This window comes from Acomys russatus, chromosome 29 (assembly GCF_903995435.1).
Source record: "Acomys russatus chromosome 29, mAcoRus1.1, whole genome shotgun sequence".
In the NCBI taxonomy this organism is placed as follows: Eukaryota; Metazoa; Chordata; class Mammalia; order Rodentia; family Muridae; genus Acomys; species Acomys russatus.
The window spans coordinates 1,139,516-1,159,980 of NC_067165.1; the positions used below are offsets into that span (position 1 = coordinate 1,139,516).

General features: G+C 43.3%; 1 protein-coding gene across 3 annotated transcripts in view; it reads left to right on the plus strand.

Annotated features, from left to right (window-relative positions):
• Nucleotides 1-20,465, plus strand: part of Pde4b (phosphodiesterase 4B) — a 433,831-nt gene that overhangs the window by 396,280 nt on the left and 17,086 nt on the right. For 2 of the 3 annotated variants that reach the window (XM_051171541.1, XM_051171542.1), the window contains one exon: nucleotides 2,067-2,179. In XM_051171541.1, the coding sequence (XP_051027498.1) occupies nucleotides 2,067-2,179 (113 nt within the window). Of the gene's footprint in view, nucleotides 1-1,539; nucleotides 1,559-2,066; nucleotides 2,180-20,465 lie in introns of those variants that run through there. The other variant, XM_051171543.1, reaches the window with a different exon arrangement.

Here is a 20,465-nt window from a genome sequence, read left to right on the forward strand (position 1 = left end):
GTGAAGCAAGTGTGGAAATCAGATCCCCCTCTTCCTCTTCCTGGAGAAATGTGCCTTGTGTTATTTTATCTTGCAGTCATTTTGCATATCTGCTGATTCCAACAGCTTTGAACAAACTCCTCCCCTTCTGGCTGGCCTGCTGTATGTCTGGTCCTAGTTTCAAAGACTGCAGGTGGTGCTGTGAAAGGCAACAAGGCAGTGAGCAAAGCCCAAGCAGCTGGAAAGCAGTTGGACTTTTTCCTTTATTAGAGGCAGGGAGTGAGGGTGGGAGGGTTCTGTCCCTTCGGGCAAAGCTTTCTTGAAGAAGTACTCTTCTTAGGAAACAGGGGAGGAAAGGGTGCTCCGGGACACACTAGAGAGAGAAAGAGAGGAGAGTCTTGGAGTTGAGGAAGCATTGCACAGGTGAAGAGGAAAAGAGGCGAGGTATGTGCAAGTCTGGCTTGAAATCAGCTTTATTGAAAACACCTAAATTCTTGTCTGCACTTTGAGGAGCATGGAAGAGAAGGTGGAGGAAGTCACCTCTGGTGGTTTTGTGGGTTTTCAAGTATGACATACAGGATGCTGAGTTTTAACCCCTCTTTAACCCGAAGTGTTGCCACACTGCAGGGCTAAGCAAATCTCCCATTCTGTGAAGTGTGCATCTGTGGACAGGACGCTGTTTGCCTGGAATCACGCGTCAGGTCTTTCTCTGTCTGTGTGAGGTATTTGCTACCACACACATAAAATTCTCCACGGGAGAATGAAAGGCTGTGTAGCCTCACTGGGGCTTCTCCATAAACATGTTTTAAACTACTATCTAAGTGTTGTAAGGCTGGCGGCAACGTTGTATCTTACCAGTGGCTGTTGTATGCTTGTGTCCTGGAGTGTGTTGTAATTAGCTGCTGTTCCTCAGTCTATGTGGAGAGTCTGCCCACTCTATACATCTGAAGCTTCATTATTTCACCTAAAATTATGACATGAATTCAGTATTTATTAGCCTAGATCTTAATAACCTGAGGTATTTACTGAGACCCACAAACTTTTGGCAATGGAATGGCATGTCCTGGAAGTGAAAAATAGTGTTCCACTCACAGCCAGATGTAGGATCCTGAACGCACTGATTTTTGTTGGGCTTTGTGGGGGCGGGGATTGTTTTGTCTGTTTTGCTTTGTGGTGTGGAATACTTTGAATTTCTCCAGAAAGCAACAAAGGAGACCCCTAGCATCAATGCAAAGGAAGAGCGCACATCTGGCTCCACCTGAAAGTCCGGTTCAGGGTTTCCCTGTGACCCTGGCACTACCAGAGGGGAAGTCTTGGCTTTGTTTATTATAACAAGAGCCACAAGACTCTCAGGCTAATAAACGTGTTCATGTAAAACTCCAGACAGTTTCTCTAGACTGGAGTCTTATCACTGGGGAGACCTCACGTTACCTCTAAGTTAGAGAGACAATCTACGAAGAGAAAAGAATAGTCTGTGTCTGTGCCTCGGACTTGTCCGGGTCAGTGTTGCTGGGTCCAAAGTGACCCACCTGAAGCATTTTCCCCAGAATGAATGACTGCCCTCCCTGGAAACAGTGCGGTCAGTTGCCTCCCCCACCCCCATCCTCCACCCGCCATGGCTGCAGTGAGCTAGTTTCACTTAGAAGCAAGGCAAAAAGAGGGGAAAACCTCCCTTGTTTCTCCTCCCGACTGCAAACACTCAGAAATGACATCACACACCCCACAGAGCCCCGAGATGACTAAGGCAGAAACAGCCTGAGAAAACTGCTCTGCCCTAAGTTTTAGGGCACAGTTATGCAGATGAGCGTCTGGCGCAGGTTCCCGCCTTCTTCCTCTGAGGAAGTTTCTTGGTAGATCACTGACACCTCATCCCGGCGAGGGGGTGAAAACTTGGCATCGGCCACCACCCCCTCCCCGGGCAGAGTACCAGAGAGAGAGAGCCTGGAAGCAAGGAGTCGGCAAGCAAACAATGAAGGAGCAAGGGGGCACCATCAGTGGCGCCGGGAGCAGCCGAGGTGGAGGAGACTCGGCTATGGCCAGCCTGCAGCCGCTGCAGCCTAACTACCTGTCTGTGTGTTTGTTTGCAGAAGAATCATATCAGAAACTAGCAATGGAGACGCTGGAGGAACTAGACTGGTGCCTTGACCAGCTAGAAACCATCCAGACCTACCGTTCTGTCAGCGAGATGGCCTCAAACAAGGTAAGGACGCCCCTTTCTCTAACTACGACTGAAGCCTGTCTGTCGATCTCTCCCCGGGAACTTCGTCAAAGTACCTCACTTCGTTTGCTTGTGTCCCTGGTACCACAGTAAGCTGAAATTTCTTAGTCCGTGTTAATGGCCAGGCACAAATTTCCGAATTCGTGCAGTATCGAATATAAATGAGAGACATCTGCGTGGCTTCCAGATCATTTTATAAATATAAGTGTCTTTTTAAAAAAAATGGTTTGTAGAAAACTGAAATCTTCAGCAGTTCACCGGGGCGGAACGCAGGACTTCTAAACTTTAATCGGAGCAGCATACACGTGTTCAGCAAGAACGTAGGTCCACCACTTTTTTTTTTTTTTAAATAAGAACACAGATGCCTTCAAGTCTGACAAATTCTTGCTGGGAAGAAGGGCATTTGGGGCTTATATCACTTCATTTGTGATGCTGACACAGCCTGCGATTTAAAAAGAAGAGGAAGGAAGGAAACAATATATGTTGCCTTCTACCACAGAACGTTGCCTTTTGTTTTGTTTTTCCTAATTTTAAAGGTGAAATCGTTTAAAATTAAAATCTACCGATACTGAAGGAGAAGGACCTTGATTTTATTTACAATATCCAGAAAAACAAAACAAAGCTTGGTGTTGGGGAGCTTTAATTATCTGTCATTATCTCATTTGTTGAATTAACATCTGGACAGAGTGCTAATTTATTGACATTATAGAGTGAGGGTTGTTGTTAGTCTTTTTCTGTTTGTTTACATGTTTTCATGCAGATTTTAACTGTGTGTATGTGTGTGTGGGTGCGTATGTGTGTGTGTGTGTGCAGGTGTGTGTTCGAAGCTATACATTATGTATGTAACTTTGCATGTGTACTTGGAGGGAAAGCCTCGACACTGCACCTCACAGAGCACACCTTCAAGGCTCCCCACAGCTCTAGCTTGAGGTATTGCGCTATTGCCTTATATTTCTGAGGCTTGAAGAAACTTTGTACTCCACCTACCCTCCCAGCCAAAGGTGCAAAGGCATTCTGTTTGTATTCTCCCCCTTCTTTCCTGAGTAAAGAGCATCATTTTAGAACAGAACTTGCTGGTTCCTCTTCAAAGCATTATGATAGAGGAAGCAGGACACCCACCCATAGATGCTGGTGTGTGGGTGTGTGTGTGGGGGTTGTGTGTGTGTGTGTGTGTGTGTGTGCGCGCACGCATGTGTGTTAGGGTCCTTCTTATTTTGAAACTCTTTCATGGACTGATTAGTAACAGAACAGACATGAACCCCTTCTGAAATGCTAGCTCAGAGTTCAACTCACTGGGGAGCAAAGAAATAGGGCACATTGGGGTTTTGACTGTATTTCAGGACTTCTCTTAAGCTCCCTGTTAAGCAGGGACTTTCCAGGTTGGTGTAAAACCCAGCTGCTTCCCCTTGCTAGGGGCTTCTCTGTGTAACTTCTCCAAATCACTCTGGGATTTACCCAGAATGCTTTGCCCAGCCTTTACCTGCTTCACAGCCTCAGCAGCTGCTCTGTTGCCTCTTACTCTGTGATATTGGAGGCAATCTGTAGATTTTCGCAAGTTTTCACTCTCAGGGACATGAATCTGTGCAGTCGCCAAGATAAAAGAGACTAAAAAGTGCACCCCTAAAGAACCTGCGCGTCATCATTAGTTTTCATGTCAAGCGTGTGTCTAGAGTGCTGGCTTTGTATCCACTGTCCATCTTGCAAAGTCATTAAAATGTCTTGGTAAATATGAAAAGAGGCATGTGTTGAGAGCGGAGCTTCCCAGTGCCTGAGTCTGTCACTCCTTCCTGATAGTGTCCTGTGCCGCGAGCAATGAAAGCTGAGCGAACAGAACAGTAAAGGAACAGACGCCATGCTGTGTGTGTATCACCTGTTCTCAAGGTCCCCAGTGGGAAAGTGACAGGGCAAAGCCATTATCCAGTGGGCGAATAAGAGAATGCAGTTTTGAAAAGATCTCTCCACTTGGCTGCTTTCCTCACTCTTATTCAGATAATTTTCTTAGGTGACGCTGGTCACAGTGGCAAGCATGGCCTGTATAATGACAACACACTGGGAATATGTTGTGACCACCAGGAAAGAGTTAATAGTATCTGAAAAGGCGAGATAAGTTGTGCACAATAAAATTTATACTCTACATTAAAACTTAAATGTTGAAATTACTTGAGGCTTCTGTGTAATTAAAAATGTCATCTTTGCTATATCACTAAGTAGCCAAATTTGGTCATGTTTTACTTACTCTCCCTTAAACAAACGAGCCACAGCAAAACTGAATTACAGAGCTGGAAGGGAGGGTAACCCACTTTGCAGAGGGTAGGACAATACGAAGAGCCTTGGACTTGGAGATTTCTGGTTTTGTCAGTCTCACTTCCTAGTCATTTCATACGAACTGACACACTTTACCGCCCAGAGATTCAGTACAAAACTGGGTCTCACCTCACCAGGAGTTGTGTACCCAAAGCACTTAGGAAAGTGCCTGGCCAGTTGTACAAATCCATTGTGTGCTCACTTACTAACACCTACTGTTACAAAACCAAGTCTATGTGCCTCCTTGGGTTTCAGAGCTGATCCAACGGCCTTTTGTTTACAAAATCTGAACTTACTTCAGAGTGCAGATGGCTGAGCCACTGTGCTGAGACGGGAGAGTGACTTGGTGACATAGGTTCTAGTCTGCCTGTGTGGAAAAGGTAAGGAGTTGCCAGTGTCTGATAAAGGAAACGCAAGCAGCCTTTCAGGTTCCTTACATCAGGGTAGGGCACTGCTTTCGCCTTCGTTTATAATTTTCCTTGACCCACCTGTGGCCTAAAGAAAAGGAATGGTTCAAAGGTGGGACTTACTTTTCCCCGTGCTCCTTCAAGCAGGTGGACGGGACCTACTCCTGTGCCTCACAAAACCAGTTTTTCCCTTTGCCTCAGTTTTCCTGATCTCTAAATAGTAGCAATAGGCCAGTGGACTTGCAAATTTTTAGAGAGACCTGCAGCCAGATAAGTTAGTGTGAGGGAACGTAGTCCCCAAATTGAAAAATAATAAAATGGAAATGGCAGGATGATGGGCCAGGTGAGCAGGAGCTCAAGGGGCACTGCCGTGATTTCTGATGCTGGGAAGAATGCCTGGGCCCCTCAGTGAGCAGTCCAAGGTAGGCCAGGCATGCCAGAGCCATCCCCTCTCAGATTTGTTCATCAGCTGTTGAGTTTCAAGTTTTGTCACTTCCTCACCTGGAGGAATTGTCTTACACTTCGGCAAAATGCGTTAGAGCATGAATTCATCTGCTGAAAAACAGCCTGGTGTTTTGAAAACAGGATGCCTGGGCTCTGCCCCAAAAAAGAGGAACGGAAAGAGAAACAGTATAGAAAGGAAGAAAGCAAGCAGCCCCACAGGGATCCCCTTTCCCAAGTGCGGCATAAACCGTGACCTCTCTTTCCGACCTTCACTATGGCTCAGTTCCTGGCCGCGTGTCACCAAAGCCAACCCACGTCATCAGAGGGGGATAGGAGGAATGGCACAGCTGCTGTGAGGGTGACTAGAATTTCCTGTCGCCTTCCTGACAGACGCAGTCACAAAAGTACAGGGTTGCAACAACAACAGTGGCTAAGAAAGGACAGAGGACTGGTTCAGAACAATCCTAGAGAGGCGGAGCAAGACTGGAGAGGAGTGGGAGGTGTTCCTTCCCTCTTTGGATTGAGGAGATTCGTAGTATCTCATCTAGGATTTTCAGGTGAAAAGCACCAAAAGGCACAGTATCTGCCATGGTGAGTGTAGGAAGACAAGCATATCGTATTCCACTGCAGCCACATTCAAGTTCAGGGCCCCAGATGCTCTACAAATGCCCTGTTGGGAACTTTCCTTTCTCTGGCAACTTTGCCCAGGACAGATTTGGACCCAGATGATGAAAATGGGCATTCTGAAATTGGGAAATACAGCCATGGATACCAATGACCCCTTTAGACTGAAGAATCAGGATAAAGTACTTTAGTAAATGCTTGCTAAGGAGTCTCACCAGCTGGGAATTCTGGATAAATGGCACTTTCCTGAGGCATCCTAAAATCACATACAGATACCATCACTGGAGAAGTGAGTCCTCCTAGCTACACAGGTTTGTTTTTCCAGCCTGTACCTACTAATTTGGGCCCTTGGGAGTAAGGGAATAAAGTCACTCAATTCTACCAGACTGGAGCCACTAGGAAACCAGAATGTATAACATTGAAAAGTGATTATGACCAAGGCAAGCCAATTGCTCTAATGTCGAGGGAGTCGTAGGCAATAACTATGGGAAATGCCAGGCCTAACAGAATTGAAAGGAAGTAGATCTCATTGGCCAACAGATTCATCTAGAAGCTCTATCAGGAGAAAGGATTCCCAATCGATGATAAAGGTGAGAGAGGGCCTTCCCTTAACAGAGAGGGGCCTTTTCCTGGTCCTGAGGCTTGCCGGGAGTCTCCAGCTGTTTTCCTCCCACTGTGCAGAGGGGCTTCATCAGACCAAAGGAATACATGCCCTCCCCTCCAGACCTCACCGTGCCTCTGGCTGGACTCTTCTTTCTCTACCCAAATGCCTCTGACCCCTCCTCTGAGGGCCTCTGTGTGGAGGTGCTTCTGTGAGGTGCACAGGATGAGGCCCCAGGCACAGCCATGGGGAGAGAGTACGTGGGAGGGAGCACGTGCAGGCTGTGGCGCGGGGCTCACACAAGCTTGCCTATGAGGTCCCAGTGGTCAAACAAGTGGAGGCCAAGGGTTAGTCCAGAGCTGAATGAGTCCAAGCCGTTGTTGACCTTCTGGCCTGAGATGGACTATTTGTTAGGAGTTTAGAAGATAGCTGAATTTATATTTGTAAGCATTTGCGCTTATAGTAGGTGCCCTGACAAATGTTAGGGATGATCTTACTTTACAGGGTGGAATCAAATGAAGATCAGTTCTGACAGGCAGGAGGGGAGGCATGCGTGTTTTGACCCAGTTTCTTTCCTTTAGGGCTCAGACCAAAGTGAAAGAACCGGAATATAAGCCATAAGCTTAAATTCTAGCTCTGTCTTTTCTGAGAATATTTTCCCAGAGCAATTAAATCATTTTCTAAAAAGCTTTTCATTTCCTTATTATGAAACAAACAAAGTAGTTGGGATAGATTATTTCTGTGGTTTACTTCAGGTCTTGTATTTATGTTTGTCGACAGCCAGAGCACTCACACAGGGGTAGACGGCCTCGTGCAGATTCTTGGCTATAAACATTACCTATATACAGACTCTTTGGAATAGACACAATCTATAGAAGGGTAAAGTGGGATTTAGTAGAAAAACTTGATTATTGATTATCATAATTGCATAAAAACACCATCTGCCTGGAAATGCAGCTCACTGGTAGAGTGCTTTCTATGATGCACAGGGCTCTAAAATCCAACTCTAATCTCTGTCTCTGTCTCTCTGTCTCTGTCTCTGTCTCTCTCTCTCTCTCTCTCTCATTCACACACATACACACACACACACACACACACATTTTTACTTCCCACTGCTGAGAATGTGGGTCAATGGCAGTGTGCTTGCCTAACACAATGAGGCTTTAAACTTTTTTCTTTTTTTTTTTTTTTTTTAAGGTTTATTTATTTATTTATTATGTATTCAGTACTCTGCCTGCATGTACACCTGAACTCCGGAAGAGGGCACCGTATCTCATTATAGATGGTTGTGAGCCACCATGTGGTGGCTGGGAATTGAACTCATGACCTCTGGAAGAGCAGTCTGTCCTCTTAAACACTGAGCCATCTCTCCAGCCCAAGGCTTTAAACTTGATGGGGCTGGGAGAGTGTCTAGGATCAGGATCCGGATCTCAGTGGGACAAATAAATGAAAGGGAGGTTTAGAGGTACTTAGTGGTTCTTCAGTGTGAGTTTTGTAGTGTTTGATGGGAGGACTTATCCTTCTAACACTGATCTCTATTAGTTAGGTCTGGTTCAAATTTTTAACGTGCAATATCCTTGTTCTGGGCCTGTAGCTATTAATTCCAGACTCAAGGTTGCCTTGAAAGCAGTTCTTCTAACATAGGTAAGAGTGAAAGCTGTCACAGCTCTAGAAAACGGTGCGTGAGCACTCATGAAAATGGAGCTAGTCCTGTCAAATACATCCTTTGCTTCTTGTGGACTAGCATGCAAACTTGCAGCTCTCTTTGTTTTCTCTAACTTAGCCTAAGATAAGACAGTAAAATGGTATTTGAAAGCTGTGGTCCATTTCCAAATTCTTCCCCCACCCCCCTCCGGCCTAACCACCTTCTTCTCCCTCTTTCCTGCAAATAAAAGAGATGGGGGAGGTGGTACTGTTTTAGATGTTACTGTCGTTCAAATGAAGGCAGAGTTTCATCTTGTAGGGTGTCCTTTCCAGTGCCTATAGCTTGCTTGACTGCAGAACAGAGAATTCATACCACTATACCAGAGCCATTTGGGCTGAAGAACTCCTGGTTTCATAGGGGTTTCCTTAGTTCATTATCTTCAGAGATGAAAGGCAAAGTTTAGCTGATCAGTCTTTATTTATTGTTACTTAAATTACTCTTTGTATAACAGAAGAGAGTTGTATTCTTGAGTGTGATTCAGTATTTGAAATTCTAGTCATGAAAACGTAGCAAATGAGAGGGTGGTTGGTGGCCAGCACTTTGTAATAAATATGATTAATAGTGTTTTGCTTAATCTAACTATTTCTACATCTGTGTGTATATAGGAAGCAGTTCCTTTATTGAATTCTGACCTCGTTCACCCAATCTTTTAGTTAACTCGCTTGCAAGTTTTACGAGAGAGCAAATCTCTCAAAAGGAATAAAATGAAGGAATTTCACCTCTGCGTGCCTCTGGCCACCTGATAGGAGAACACTACAGCCGAGGAGTCAACTGTAAACCTCAAATAGCAGTTTTGAAATCCAGCATTGCAGCACACTGACGGACTTAGCATTCAGTTTCCAATTTTTGTATTTCCCTGCCTTTGCATGTCTAATCTTTGAGAACACACTGCAGACTCACAGCCCCACCAAGCTCCTTGCCGCTGTTATCTATGGAAGCAAAGGCAGGGGTGAGGCAGGTCTTACGCAATCCTTCCAAGACATTGAACTTCTAGGTGAAATGAGTTCAACAGGCGAGGATCATTTACTGTTATGAAAACCGAAATATCCCACGAGAAGACGCCAGGGCACACCCGTGCTGATCTGTGGGCTCGCTCTCCTGCGGCACCATGCCAATTGTCAGAGTACTTTCCTCTACAGACTCCCTATAGCTCCTTTTGGGGACCTACCAGCCCCTTTTTTGTCTTGCCCTCTGGCACCTGATGCTACCCTCACATGGTGCCAAACTATTTAGTCTCTAAGAGATTTTGCTGTAAATGTCCTTTGTTTGGTTTACTTTAAAGTAGACAAATGCTCCCACAAAGGAAAGACTCCTAATTCGCTCAGAAGTGAAGAAGACAGCAAATCTTCTGTTCTTGTGTGCCCATTTTGGAGAGCACCCAATAATCGTCTCTTCTTTACGGAGCAGAGTATAAAGCTAGAAGCCATGCACACCTGCTCAGCAACCACCCTACATTCCCTTCCAAAAGTAATTGCAAAGTTAGGATGGCTGCTGTTGAAGTCTCAAGCCCTCCCACATTGAAGTGCAGCAAGTTTGTTTAAAGCACAACCCACCTTCAGGGCAGAATCACTGCAATCTTATAACTTCTTAAGTTAAATCATAGCGAGTTTCAAGTTTGCCATTAAGAACCTTATAAGACTGCATTGCCCTTTCATTGCTCTGCATCATAGTATAACTCTGAAGTATTATAAAGAGATGATTAAACCGATATTTTTTTTTAAAATAGATTTAGATCAGGAAGTATTGGCATCTAATACCTTAGCAAGAAAATGGGTCACTAAATAAGAATATCTTTTCAGTTGAATTAGATTGGCTGTGCTATAGAGAGGCCCAAGTGAAATGTCAGCCTAACAAACAGTAGTCTTGGTCACTATAAACGGAGAAATCTGATAAATAACTAAAAAACTTGGCACATTTTTATCTCCAATTATGGTTTCACACAGTTGTTTTAGGTATGATCCTGAAACTCTCAGTCCAGAGAGGGACTTTAAAACTCCTGTTTATATGTTTACCTGGCAGGGACGATACCATGGTCACAGTGGTGTTCCGAGACAAAGAGACTTACTTATTGCACTCAGATGTGCAGGTCCTTGCAATTCCCCCAAGTGTGGGAAACCTGATGTGTAATTTGTGATTGGGGCAGGGGTGGGGGCTGCATTTCCATGTGTCTGTTACTTTTAGGAAGTAAAATTTTAATTTAATGCTATTTATTTGAAGTCACTTTACAGATGAAACATTATATAAAATAAGGCCTATTTTCTTATCAATACAAAGTGAAGGTTACATGTCTAATATAACCCAAAAGAAACCTTTGAAAATGCAAGTTGTAATCCCACTGAAAAGCAATTTTATTGTGGTATGACTTCTCCAGAGTCAGAGGATTATGGTACTAAGATAGAGGTGTCATTTTAAATCCAGTTGTAATCCCCTATTTCTCTCTTTCCTCTGTTGGAGAGTTTACATACTGGTGAACTAGTCACCGTGGTGGGATCCTCCAGCTGCTTGGCAGAGGGGCTAGCCCAGCACATTGAGGTCAAGGTGGCAGTCTCAGATTGCGCTCTTCCTACCCCTGCAATGGGTATAGTTTTGCTCTTACACTTGACTATGGGGATATAGGAATCTTCTGATAGTTCTCTCATGAAGTAAGTGTAAGTGAGTAACGAGCCCCTATTCTGGACACCCAACTCCTAGCCTGAAACTTACTTAACTGGCCTGACAGTCCAGCAAAGAGCCCTCTACCCTGCTAGCTCTAAACCCCTCCCTTGCCCATTGTGATGACAGCTGCTTGCTCCATCCTGACTCAGATGATTGAGATACAGCCCTGTTGACTGATGCACTGGGCTTATTTTTCTTGGCCACGCAAGACCATCATTGGTGCTCTTGACAGGATGAGCTACCACTGAATTTCTCCCTGCTGGGTTTTAACACTCAGGATCTGGTTGCACAAAGCTTATTTGCATCTTTCTTAGCAATACATGGGAGTGCCCTTGGGACTGTTCCAACAAAGGCTACTAGCATTATATTTTAAAGGTTTAACTGTCGGTATCATTTAACTTCGGAGAATTTTTGTGTTGAACTTATTAAAGATTCTTAAGTGCTAATATCTTATATGATTAAATACTTCCTATATGACTAAAAATCTGGATAAAGGTGTTGTCTAGTGGCATACTATACTACTAACAGAGGAAAAATTTCAAACTGGAAAAGGTCATATACATATGTTGGTTTTCAAGGAAAACTCCAGGGGGATATTTGGGGCCAGTGTACCTTTACATATCTGAGCGTGTTCACTAGTGAGTGTGCACATGGAAGCTGAAGGTCAATATCAAATGTCTTCCTTTATTGCTTACACTATATATATATTTTTTTTCATTGAACCAAAATGGCAAGCTATTTTGGCTCAATTGGCTAGCCAATACATTCCAGGATCCATCCTAAACCTTTCTCTTCAACCCATGCTAGAGTTACAGACATGCACCGCAGGGAATCCAAAGTCACATCCCCAGCTTTGGATAGCAAGCACCCTACACACGAAAGTGTCTCCCCAGCCCAACCAAAGCTCTTCACACAGAGAAGCCCTTAGCAAAACATGAAAACAGGACATCTGAGCCAAAGAATAAGAACCTCTGGGCAGGGGATAGATTGTTTTTAATATGGTAAATATGTTTGATTAAAATCAGTAAAACATCAGTTCCTCACATGTAGACATTTGTTAGGAAGAATTCAGGAACAGGCCTCTGCTCTTTTCGTCACTGTTTCTCGTATCTAATCTCATGACTCAGAAGTATGATGCCCAGAAAACTCAGAATCTGCCTCGGGGAACATAGGCTTCAAGGCATCCCAAGCCCTCCTCTTCACTGGAGGCTTATATACTGTCAGAACTGGAGGGTCACAGCACAGCAATAAAGGCAGGGATATGCTGAATGGCAAGATGCAAAGGACGTTTTGTGTGAGACAGACGGGAAACTTGGTGTTGGTTGTTTGGAAGCTGGCTGGCCAGTTCGAAACTATTTGGTTTGTTATTCTCTCAAAACGTCTCCATCCAATGGACTTGAATCGAACCCTTCAGGGCCTCATGATGGCTGATGTTGCAGAGACACTCCTTGTCTCTGGAGTGGTGGTGGGGAGTGAGACTTACGAGCACATGTTGTGTGTGTCAATCAACAGCTCTCTCTATCTGTTGCACAGCACCTGAAGGCTTTGCCGTACATGGGCCATAATTATCATCCTGAAAATTTGTGGATGCCAGTAGCCCTTTCTCACCCCAGCAGTGTCTTCGACTACTTCATGTGTTACCAAATTAACTACAACTTTGCAAATCTAAGCAAACGCATGCACAGTGCAGATATCTTTATGTCAGGCAGCCTGTGGTTATTCTTAGCTTAGGTCAATACATGAAGAATTCCGGTCTCCTAATTAGAAGGAATTGGCTAAACTAAAGAAGCATCAATCGACAGTGTTACTATGCTGATTTCTCCAAACAGGCTTGTTTTTTCAATCGCATAACCTCAATATAAGCCCATTTCAAATTATGGTTTTCATAATAAAAAATGAAGTAAATGCTTCATTTATCTTTCTGGCACTTCTGGTTACACTGCTTAGCCTGGCGGATGTTCTAAATGTCAAACAGCAAGCCTATACTTGTATGAGTAAATCATGTGTCACGTAACCTGCATGACATGGCACTGCATCACATACATTGTGGGAACCTTGCAGTTAGTTATGCAAGCTCCTGTCAACACAAAAAGAGCTTAGATGCTGAAGATCCCCAGAAACTTCCGCTCAGCCATGAGTCCAAAGTAAAGAAGGGCCTGAGTTCAGATTTAAAATTCAGGAATAAAACCTAGCTTCAAGCACAAATCCCATGGCACAGAGTGTCTGCTAGGTTACAAGTGTATGCCACACACACAAACCCTCCACCCCCAACACTTTCAAGGTGGAAATTCTTGGTCTCTGAGGGGCTCAAGGACTGGCACAGTTTCCCAGATTAGACTACAGTGTAGGAGTTTATTTCCAGACACGAGAGAACTCTCAGTTGCCTCTGCATCATGTGTTGTAGGGCTTAGGGCCTCCTTTGTGTTATTAAAGTCCACTGGAAGGACAAGCCTGCAGTGAACATGCCCTCTTCTCTGTGAAGGAGCTAGGTGTCCATCTGTGAAGGTGCCTCTATCCCAACAGACCTACAAATTGTAGGGATACATTGTGGTGAAAGTGGGCATCCGTCTGTTCTCAAGTATGGTAGCTATCATAGGAAAGCAATATGCAGAATATAGCTGTCTCTACTAATAGGATAAAAAAGAATCCCTTGAGACACTTGTTTTCATCCTTTAGAGTTCAAGAATATGTTGAAATCTTCTTTCTGTGGCAGATTTTTTTTCAATTTGGACGTGTATAGTCCAACATTAGGCATACCAAAACACTAAAAGAGACTAGTTGCGTGCTTCCAGGAGAGAAAGGGATGAGCCTGTGTAGCTCAGGGTCTCAGTTTACTTGACTGGCCCTATAGGTGACCTTGAAACCTGACAGACTATTGGGCTGTTCCAGCCCTGAGAAACATTAATCCAGAAGGAGTGATCCTTAAAGCAGCTTTACAGCCCTCCCACTATCTCCAGGATCAGGAAGTACGGGAAAGACACCAGCTAAAAACAATACAGCTAATGTTAAATGCATTACAGGCTCCATGGTGCCCCTTAGGACAGTAGAGTAGCAATCTCAAACCCAGGCTATGGCAGAATTGCATAGCCCCAGAAATAGTACACATTTTAAGAGAGTGGGATTTAGAATAACTCAAGCAATGTTGGAGTCTGAAAGTGGGAATCAGTTCTTAAAAGGCACTGGACTGCTGGGTGTGGCAGCACACACTGGCCCTGGATTTGTAAGATGGAGACAAGAACTGTCCAGACAACACTGCAAAACCCTATCTTAAAACAAACAAACAAACAGGGCCTGGGGACGTAGCCCAGAGGTCAAACGCTTGCCTTGACCAATATACATGGTCTAAAAAAATGAGAAGGGTCTGATGTGGTGGCGCACGCCTTTAATCCCAGCACTCAGGAGGCAGAGGCAGGCGGATTGCTGTGAGTTCGAGGCCAGCCTGGTCTACAAAGCGAGTCTAGGATAGCCAAGGCTACACAGAGAGACCCTGTCTCGAAGAGAAAAAAAAGAAAGAAAATGAGACTGTTTGGGGATGTTGTGTGTAGTTTCCTCCAGAAGAACTGGAGGTCATCAACCACAGATTTTGCTTTCCACTGGAAAGGACTCTAGACTTGATGGTCCATGCATCTTGTTAAATATTTCTACTTTTTAAATGTTATAAGTGGTAGGGCTTCTAGCTGAGAAATGTTTTAAAGAAAAGGTCTTAGTCACCAGCTTTCAAATCATATTAAATCCTGTGAGTTTCGGAGTATAAAAGAGTAGTAACTCAATATCGAGCCTTGATTCCTTCTTTCTTTTCCTCGGTTGCTACAATGATTTTGGTCATTTGTTGATTAAGGATATCAGCTGCATTTCATTGTTAGGCCAGCACGTAAAATCTGCCAAAATACCTTTGCAGGCTAAAGGCAAAAGACAGTGCATAAAAGTGACACTGTAGGTTCCAAGAACAGTTAATAGTCTTTTATTTCACAAAAAAATTAAAAATTAAAAAAAATGAAGTGCCAGTCATTAAAAATTAATTAAAATTATCTGAAAGTATACATAGGCTTTCACCTTCTTGTGAGATTTTTGGAAATGTAATATCTGAAATGTGCATGTACTCAAAAAAACTTTATGTAAGTTTCTAACTTAAAAGAGTATCTTGAATTTTTTTATCCACCAAATCATGCAATTCTTTATATGTGGAATATATAATATAATGGACATTATACACAATTTAGAAATGTTATGTTGTATAAAATGTTGTGACTATGATCATTCTTAGAAACATTTGCAGGTTTTTTGGGGGTGTTGTTTTGCTTTGTTTTTTGTCTATTAATCATGTCACTACAGCAATTTAGAAGAGAGTGTGGGTCATGAGAAATTTCTATGAAGGTTCTTACAGGAATGTCTGCAGGGTTAAAAAGAGTCACTTTTCAGCATTCAAACAACGTGTGTCATATTTTCTCTTGAAAAGATTTCAGAAATTGTAAAAAGGAAATAAATGAGAGGAATGGGAAGATACAAGTGATGGGAAAACAATTGAGTTGTAACCTGAATAAATTAATAAAATTAAAAGAAAAAAAAAAGAAAATAAATAAATAGTGAGGAGACTAAGTGGGGAGAGACACCTAAAGATTAGATAGGAGAGCTGTGCAAGGCGATGGGTCAGCTTGTGAAACCACTGTATACTGCAACGCCTCCCCTGCTCTCTCTCCAGTTCTCTGTATGAAAGCACTGTTTTGTCCCTATGTGACTTTTCATATGTCTCTTGAGCAAATACTCATCTTCTGGCAAGTGAATAGACTGGCTTTGTTCATCAGAAATGCCAGCATTTTGTTGCAAAATTCTAATGATAAGATTCATGCTTGTGTTTCCTCTGGTACCTGCCTATCTTGTATCACTCCATCACTGGGGAGCTAGGAAGAGAAATTACTCCATCCTGAATTCACGACAGAAGACTCTCTGATATGGCCCTTGGCCAGTGAGCATTACCTAACCCTGTGCCCCTGTGCCCCTGTGCCCCTGTGCCCCTGTGCCCCTGTGCCCCTGTGCCCCCAGTCCAGACTTCCCTCACAGCAGGACTTGTTGCCAGGCATGACCCACCTTGGAACTCTGCTCTCTGGCTCAGCTACCCTGGCAAAATGGGCACAGTTATGGGCACAGCTCCTTCATTCATTCAGTTATTAATGCACTCAGTGCTATATCACTTGCCTTTCCAATAAGACGAGGATGTCATTAAAGAAATGGGGCATGGGGGTTTTAAAGGGATGATGGAAAGACAGGAGGGGTGAAGTGCAGGACAAGATCACCTGAGCTGTTAAGAACAGTGGAAATTGTGTGTTTCATAAAGGGATTTTTAAAGAACTATACCATATCCTTGCTGCAGATTACCACCCCCACTTTCTAAAGTCAGATTTAAAAAAAAAATTAAGGACTTTGAAATTAACCATCTCAGTCAACTGAAGAAACAGAAACCTAGGAAGTGCATTCAATTTACCCTAGGGTATATACTGCCTGTGGTCACCTTCTCTTGCCTATGTCACCTCTGCTACCTCTCAGCATTCTGTGATCGCTGGAGGGATTTTCTGCCCTTCCACTTTCCTGATACTTGGGAATCCGTATAAAGTTATGACTAACAAGAGTATGAAATGTGAGTCAAAAGTTAGTCCCTAAAAAAGTCATTGTGACTTTAATGACTTCGGCAGTTGTTTCAAACTGCGAAAACAGGAAGATCCTACACAATAAGGCGCCTGTCTCACAGCTGGGCTCCTACGTAGATGGCCACCCACAGGAGTGATGACTGGGGCTGCCTTCCTCTGTTTGGCACCTCCTTCCCCTCCTTAAAATTTTCTCTTACTGACTTCATCAGGTTATCATTGAGAAAAAAGTACCAACTCTCAATTATTTTAGCGATATTTTTAGTCATGTGGAATCTTTGCTAGCAAATCCAGATTAGTTTAAAAGTAGCACTTTTGCATGCTTGATGCCAGCTCCTTGTACCATCATCTGCCTTTTAGCTCCCCCACCCCACCCCAAGAGAGAAACATAATATTACCAAAGACCTTCCACTTCATCCTTGTATGTGAAGTCGCTAAGAGCTCAGGATGGTGCCTGTAGATCTTTGCACAAGTCTTAAGCTCATCTTTTGACAAAGAATAGAAAATGACAATATGTTTTCATCACTCTAGTAGAAGTGGCTCAGAAGCTGAAGAAAAATTGAAGTTATCTGACAATTTAATTTCAAATATTTTCTAAGTAGCCTCTCCCCATTAAAAGAAGTCTGTGTTGAATTTGGTGTACAGAAAACAGCATCACACACAGACTTACTTATTATTTGTAATACTAGGAGCATGGAAACTAAATAAAATTAAAGATGAGCCATTAAAAAATCACAGATGATTTTTACAAAGAAAGAATATTCTAGAAAAGTAGTATTAAGTCATTTAGTCACATATAAAAACAACTTCACACACAGACTTACTTATCATTTGTAATACATTAAAGATAAGCCATTAAAAATCAGAGATGATTTTTACAAAGAAAGAATATTCTAGAAAAGTAGTATTAAGTCATATATATACATATATATACATATATATGCAATAGCTCTTCTCATTTTAAAACCTAACTGCACATCCTCAGCAGTGCTTGCAGAGCCAGTGTTGGGCAGTCATAGCTTTGGGGTCTTGTGGGGAAGTTATGTTCTAAGGGTTCATTCACAAATGTTGTTTGTCCGTGTTGAAAAGGGAATTGGCCATTTCCTCTGGCAACATTATTCCTAGGTAGATTCTAACAAGACTTTCTTGTGAGGACAGATTACTAAAGAAAACTAGGATCTGTGTACAGGAGACATGGGAACTCATTTATCTTTGAAATAGCACCTTCCAGTTTGTGGATTCTCTGCTGCCATTTGGTGAAGTAACTAAATTAATTCCCTTCCAATCTTGCAAGTCATTGGGCCATGGTTTTGTTCAGGATCCATTTGGCCTTCATATTGAGACAGCTAACTGGGTAAGTGGACAGGAAGGCTCCAAGAGTCTCAGGCTACCGAGCTCTGAGTCATGACTGATTCCTCTCCCTTTGCCACTGCTTTATTCTTGCAGACAGAAGCATCTCCATCTCCTCCCCACCCCCCAGCCCCCTCCCCCCCACTCCCTGTTTACCTCAGCAGTACAGAAAAGATTTTGGTTTCTGAGAGGAGCTAGTTGCTAGTAAATACTGTGCCCAATCTGTAGGAGGCTGCCCTAGAGTTTATCACACAATCTTGAGAGGTGGGTCAGAAGTATCATGTGTCATTCTTGTTTCACAGAAGAGAGATGAAGTGATGTCACAAGGCCAATCATAAAGACTGAGAGCCAAAGGCCAGGCTACCTATAGCCTGCCAGAAGCAACTCTCATACAGGATTCAGACACTGAAAACCCACCCACCTTGAGCCCCTTAACCGTCCATCAGCTGTCACCTCAACATTATCAGTTTCAGTCTTTGGCTTGTCCAGTGCCCAGGGCCAGCCTTTGTAATCAGACTCTGTCTTGCTAGAAGACCACGTCTGCCTTTCTTACACGTTCAGAGCCCCGGACAAGTGGGCCCTTCATAAGTATTTTTTTGATGAGAGCAATGATTGCCTTAGTCAGTGTGGTAGGGCTCTCCCTTGCTGAGGAAAACCAGTGGTGGTTGCTAAGCAACGTCTAAAGGGTCTAGATTGGTTTCTGACCCTGGATGACCTCTATTTGTATACGTCATCGCCATGTGTATTTTATGGTTACCTTAGGATGACTTTGGAAAACTTTACTTTCTGTATGCATTGGCCTGCCCTTAGTAAAAGGATCATAGGAGAATTCATTTAGGCATGAAAATAAGGGCAGTGGTATCCCTCTGTTTACTTGCATGAGTACACTGACCCCCTTCTGTAAAGATACAGAAGGCGTGTCATTTACTCAGCCCCATGGCTCAAAACCACCACCCTCTACCACACAGACTGATGGACCACGAATCCCAACAGGATCCTACGGACAAAGGGAAGCTATATAGGGTCAGGGAGTGGGGAGCAGTGTCTTCAGCGTATACGGTTCATTTTTGAACTACTCTCATCTCTTGAACACAGCAGCCAAACAAACTACTTTTTAAAAAGTACCAAAGCCCTCCTTCCCCTATTCAGACTGTTAACTGAGGGTTACTCAACGTGTCCTAATACACATAGCTGCCGTACTAGAAGGAAAGTCGATTAAAACCATGAACGGACTTTTTTGTTCCTTTGCTTGCTTTTTTTTTTTTTTTTTTTTTTTTTTTCTTCTCTCTGCTGCTTTTGCCTGGCCCCTTCAGGTATTCCATCAGTGTTTGCTGAAGACATGACAGAATGACTTTATAGAGGCAACACAATCTTAGTGGACTCCAAAACATTTGCGAATATTTCAGAGATAACACAGGAACCCAAATGAGGGTAACTGTTTGGCTATTATATTTGGCTTAGTCTTGTGCAGGGGGAAAATACAGAAGAAATCATCTGTCTATGAGCCTTTATGTCAGAAAGCTTTACTACTCAGTTTAAGTAAACTTTATTTGTTTGTTTGTTTGCTAGAGGCAGCAGAACAATCAGCACATATAAACACGTGTTTTTCAGCTTTCCAGTCTTCATTAAGTGCTGGTTTTATAGCTTGAAGGTGAGAGGCCATTGTGACAGAGTTGCTTCTTAAGAAAACAAATAACTTGGAACTTGTGCAACTCACCTGGAGTTCAAAATTGCACTGAGGTTCAACATGTAAAGTCTACAAAACAAGAATGATTCACTCAGAGATGCTGGGTTACTTGTGAGAACACACACACACACACACACACACACACACACACACGGTTACCCAGAAAGAGAGTGGTTGTGTCTCAAAGGAGGACACTGTGTGGTACTGTGAGCCAACAGGCAGGGCCTCAGCTTCGGCCTGGCCTCACTTCAAAAGGCAGCTCTCCGGGAAAAGCAATGGTTTGACCATAGTCTTAGATGCCTGAAGTAAAGCTATTGTCAGATACAGGATGCTCTTTTGGAAGGGGAATGCCTCACAGGAAAGGGAGCCAATTACAAGTTCAGGCTGTTGCCATGGCGCTTTGCTGATCCTTCAACATGCAATACAGGAACTCCCAGGAAGACTAGGATGTTGAGATGGTGGTGGTGGGGCGCTGGGGGGCGGAGAGGAGCCAGCTTGGGCAGGGCATCCCACTCCCTGTATTGTAATGCTGACAAGAAGCCAGTGGCAGGGGAGCCAGGAAAAAAAAAAAAAAAAACCGACATTTTCAACGTGTCCTGATTGTTAAAATGAAACTAAAATAATTGAACTCTGAAGCATTTCTAACACAAATTATAAGATGTAACGGCATTAAAATATCAAATAAGTACAATGCCAAGTAATTTGTTTTTCGTGCAGCAAATGCTATCTCATATTTCCTAATGTACTCGGGATTCTGCATGGAAAGGTTAAATGAATTTAATCCATTTGCTGAATACAATCTAATGAGCATATTAATGAACTGGCCGGGTGCAGAAAATTGCACATTGTAGA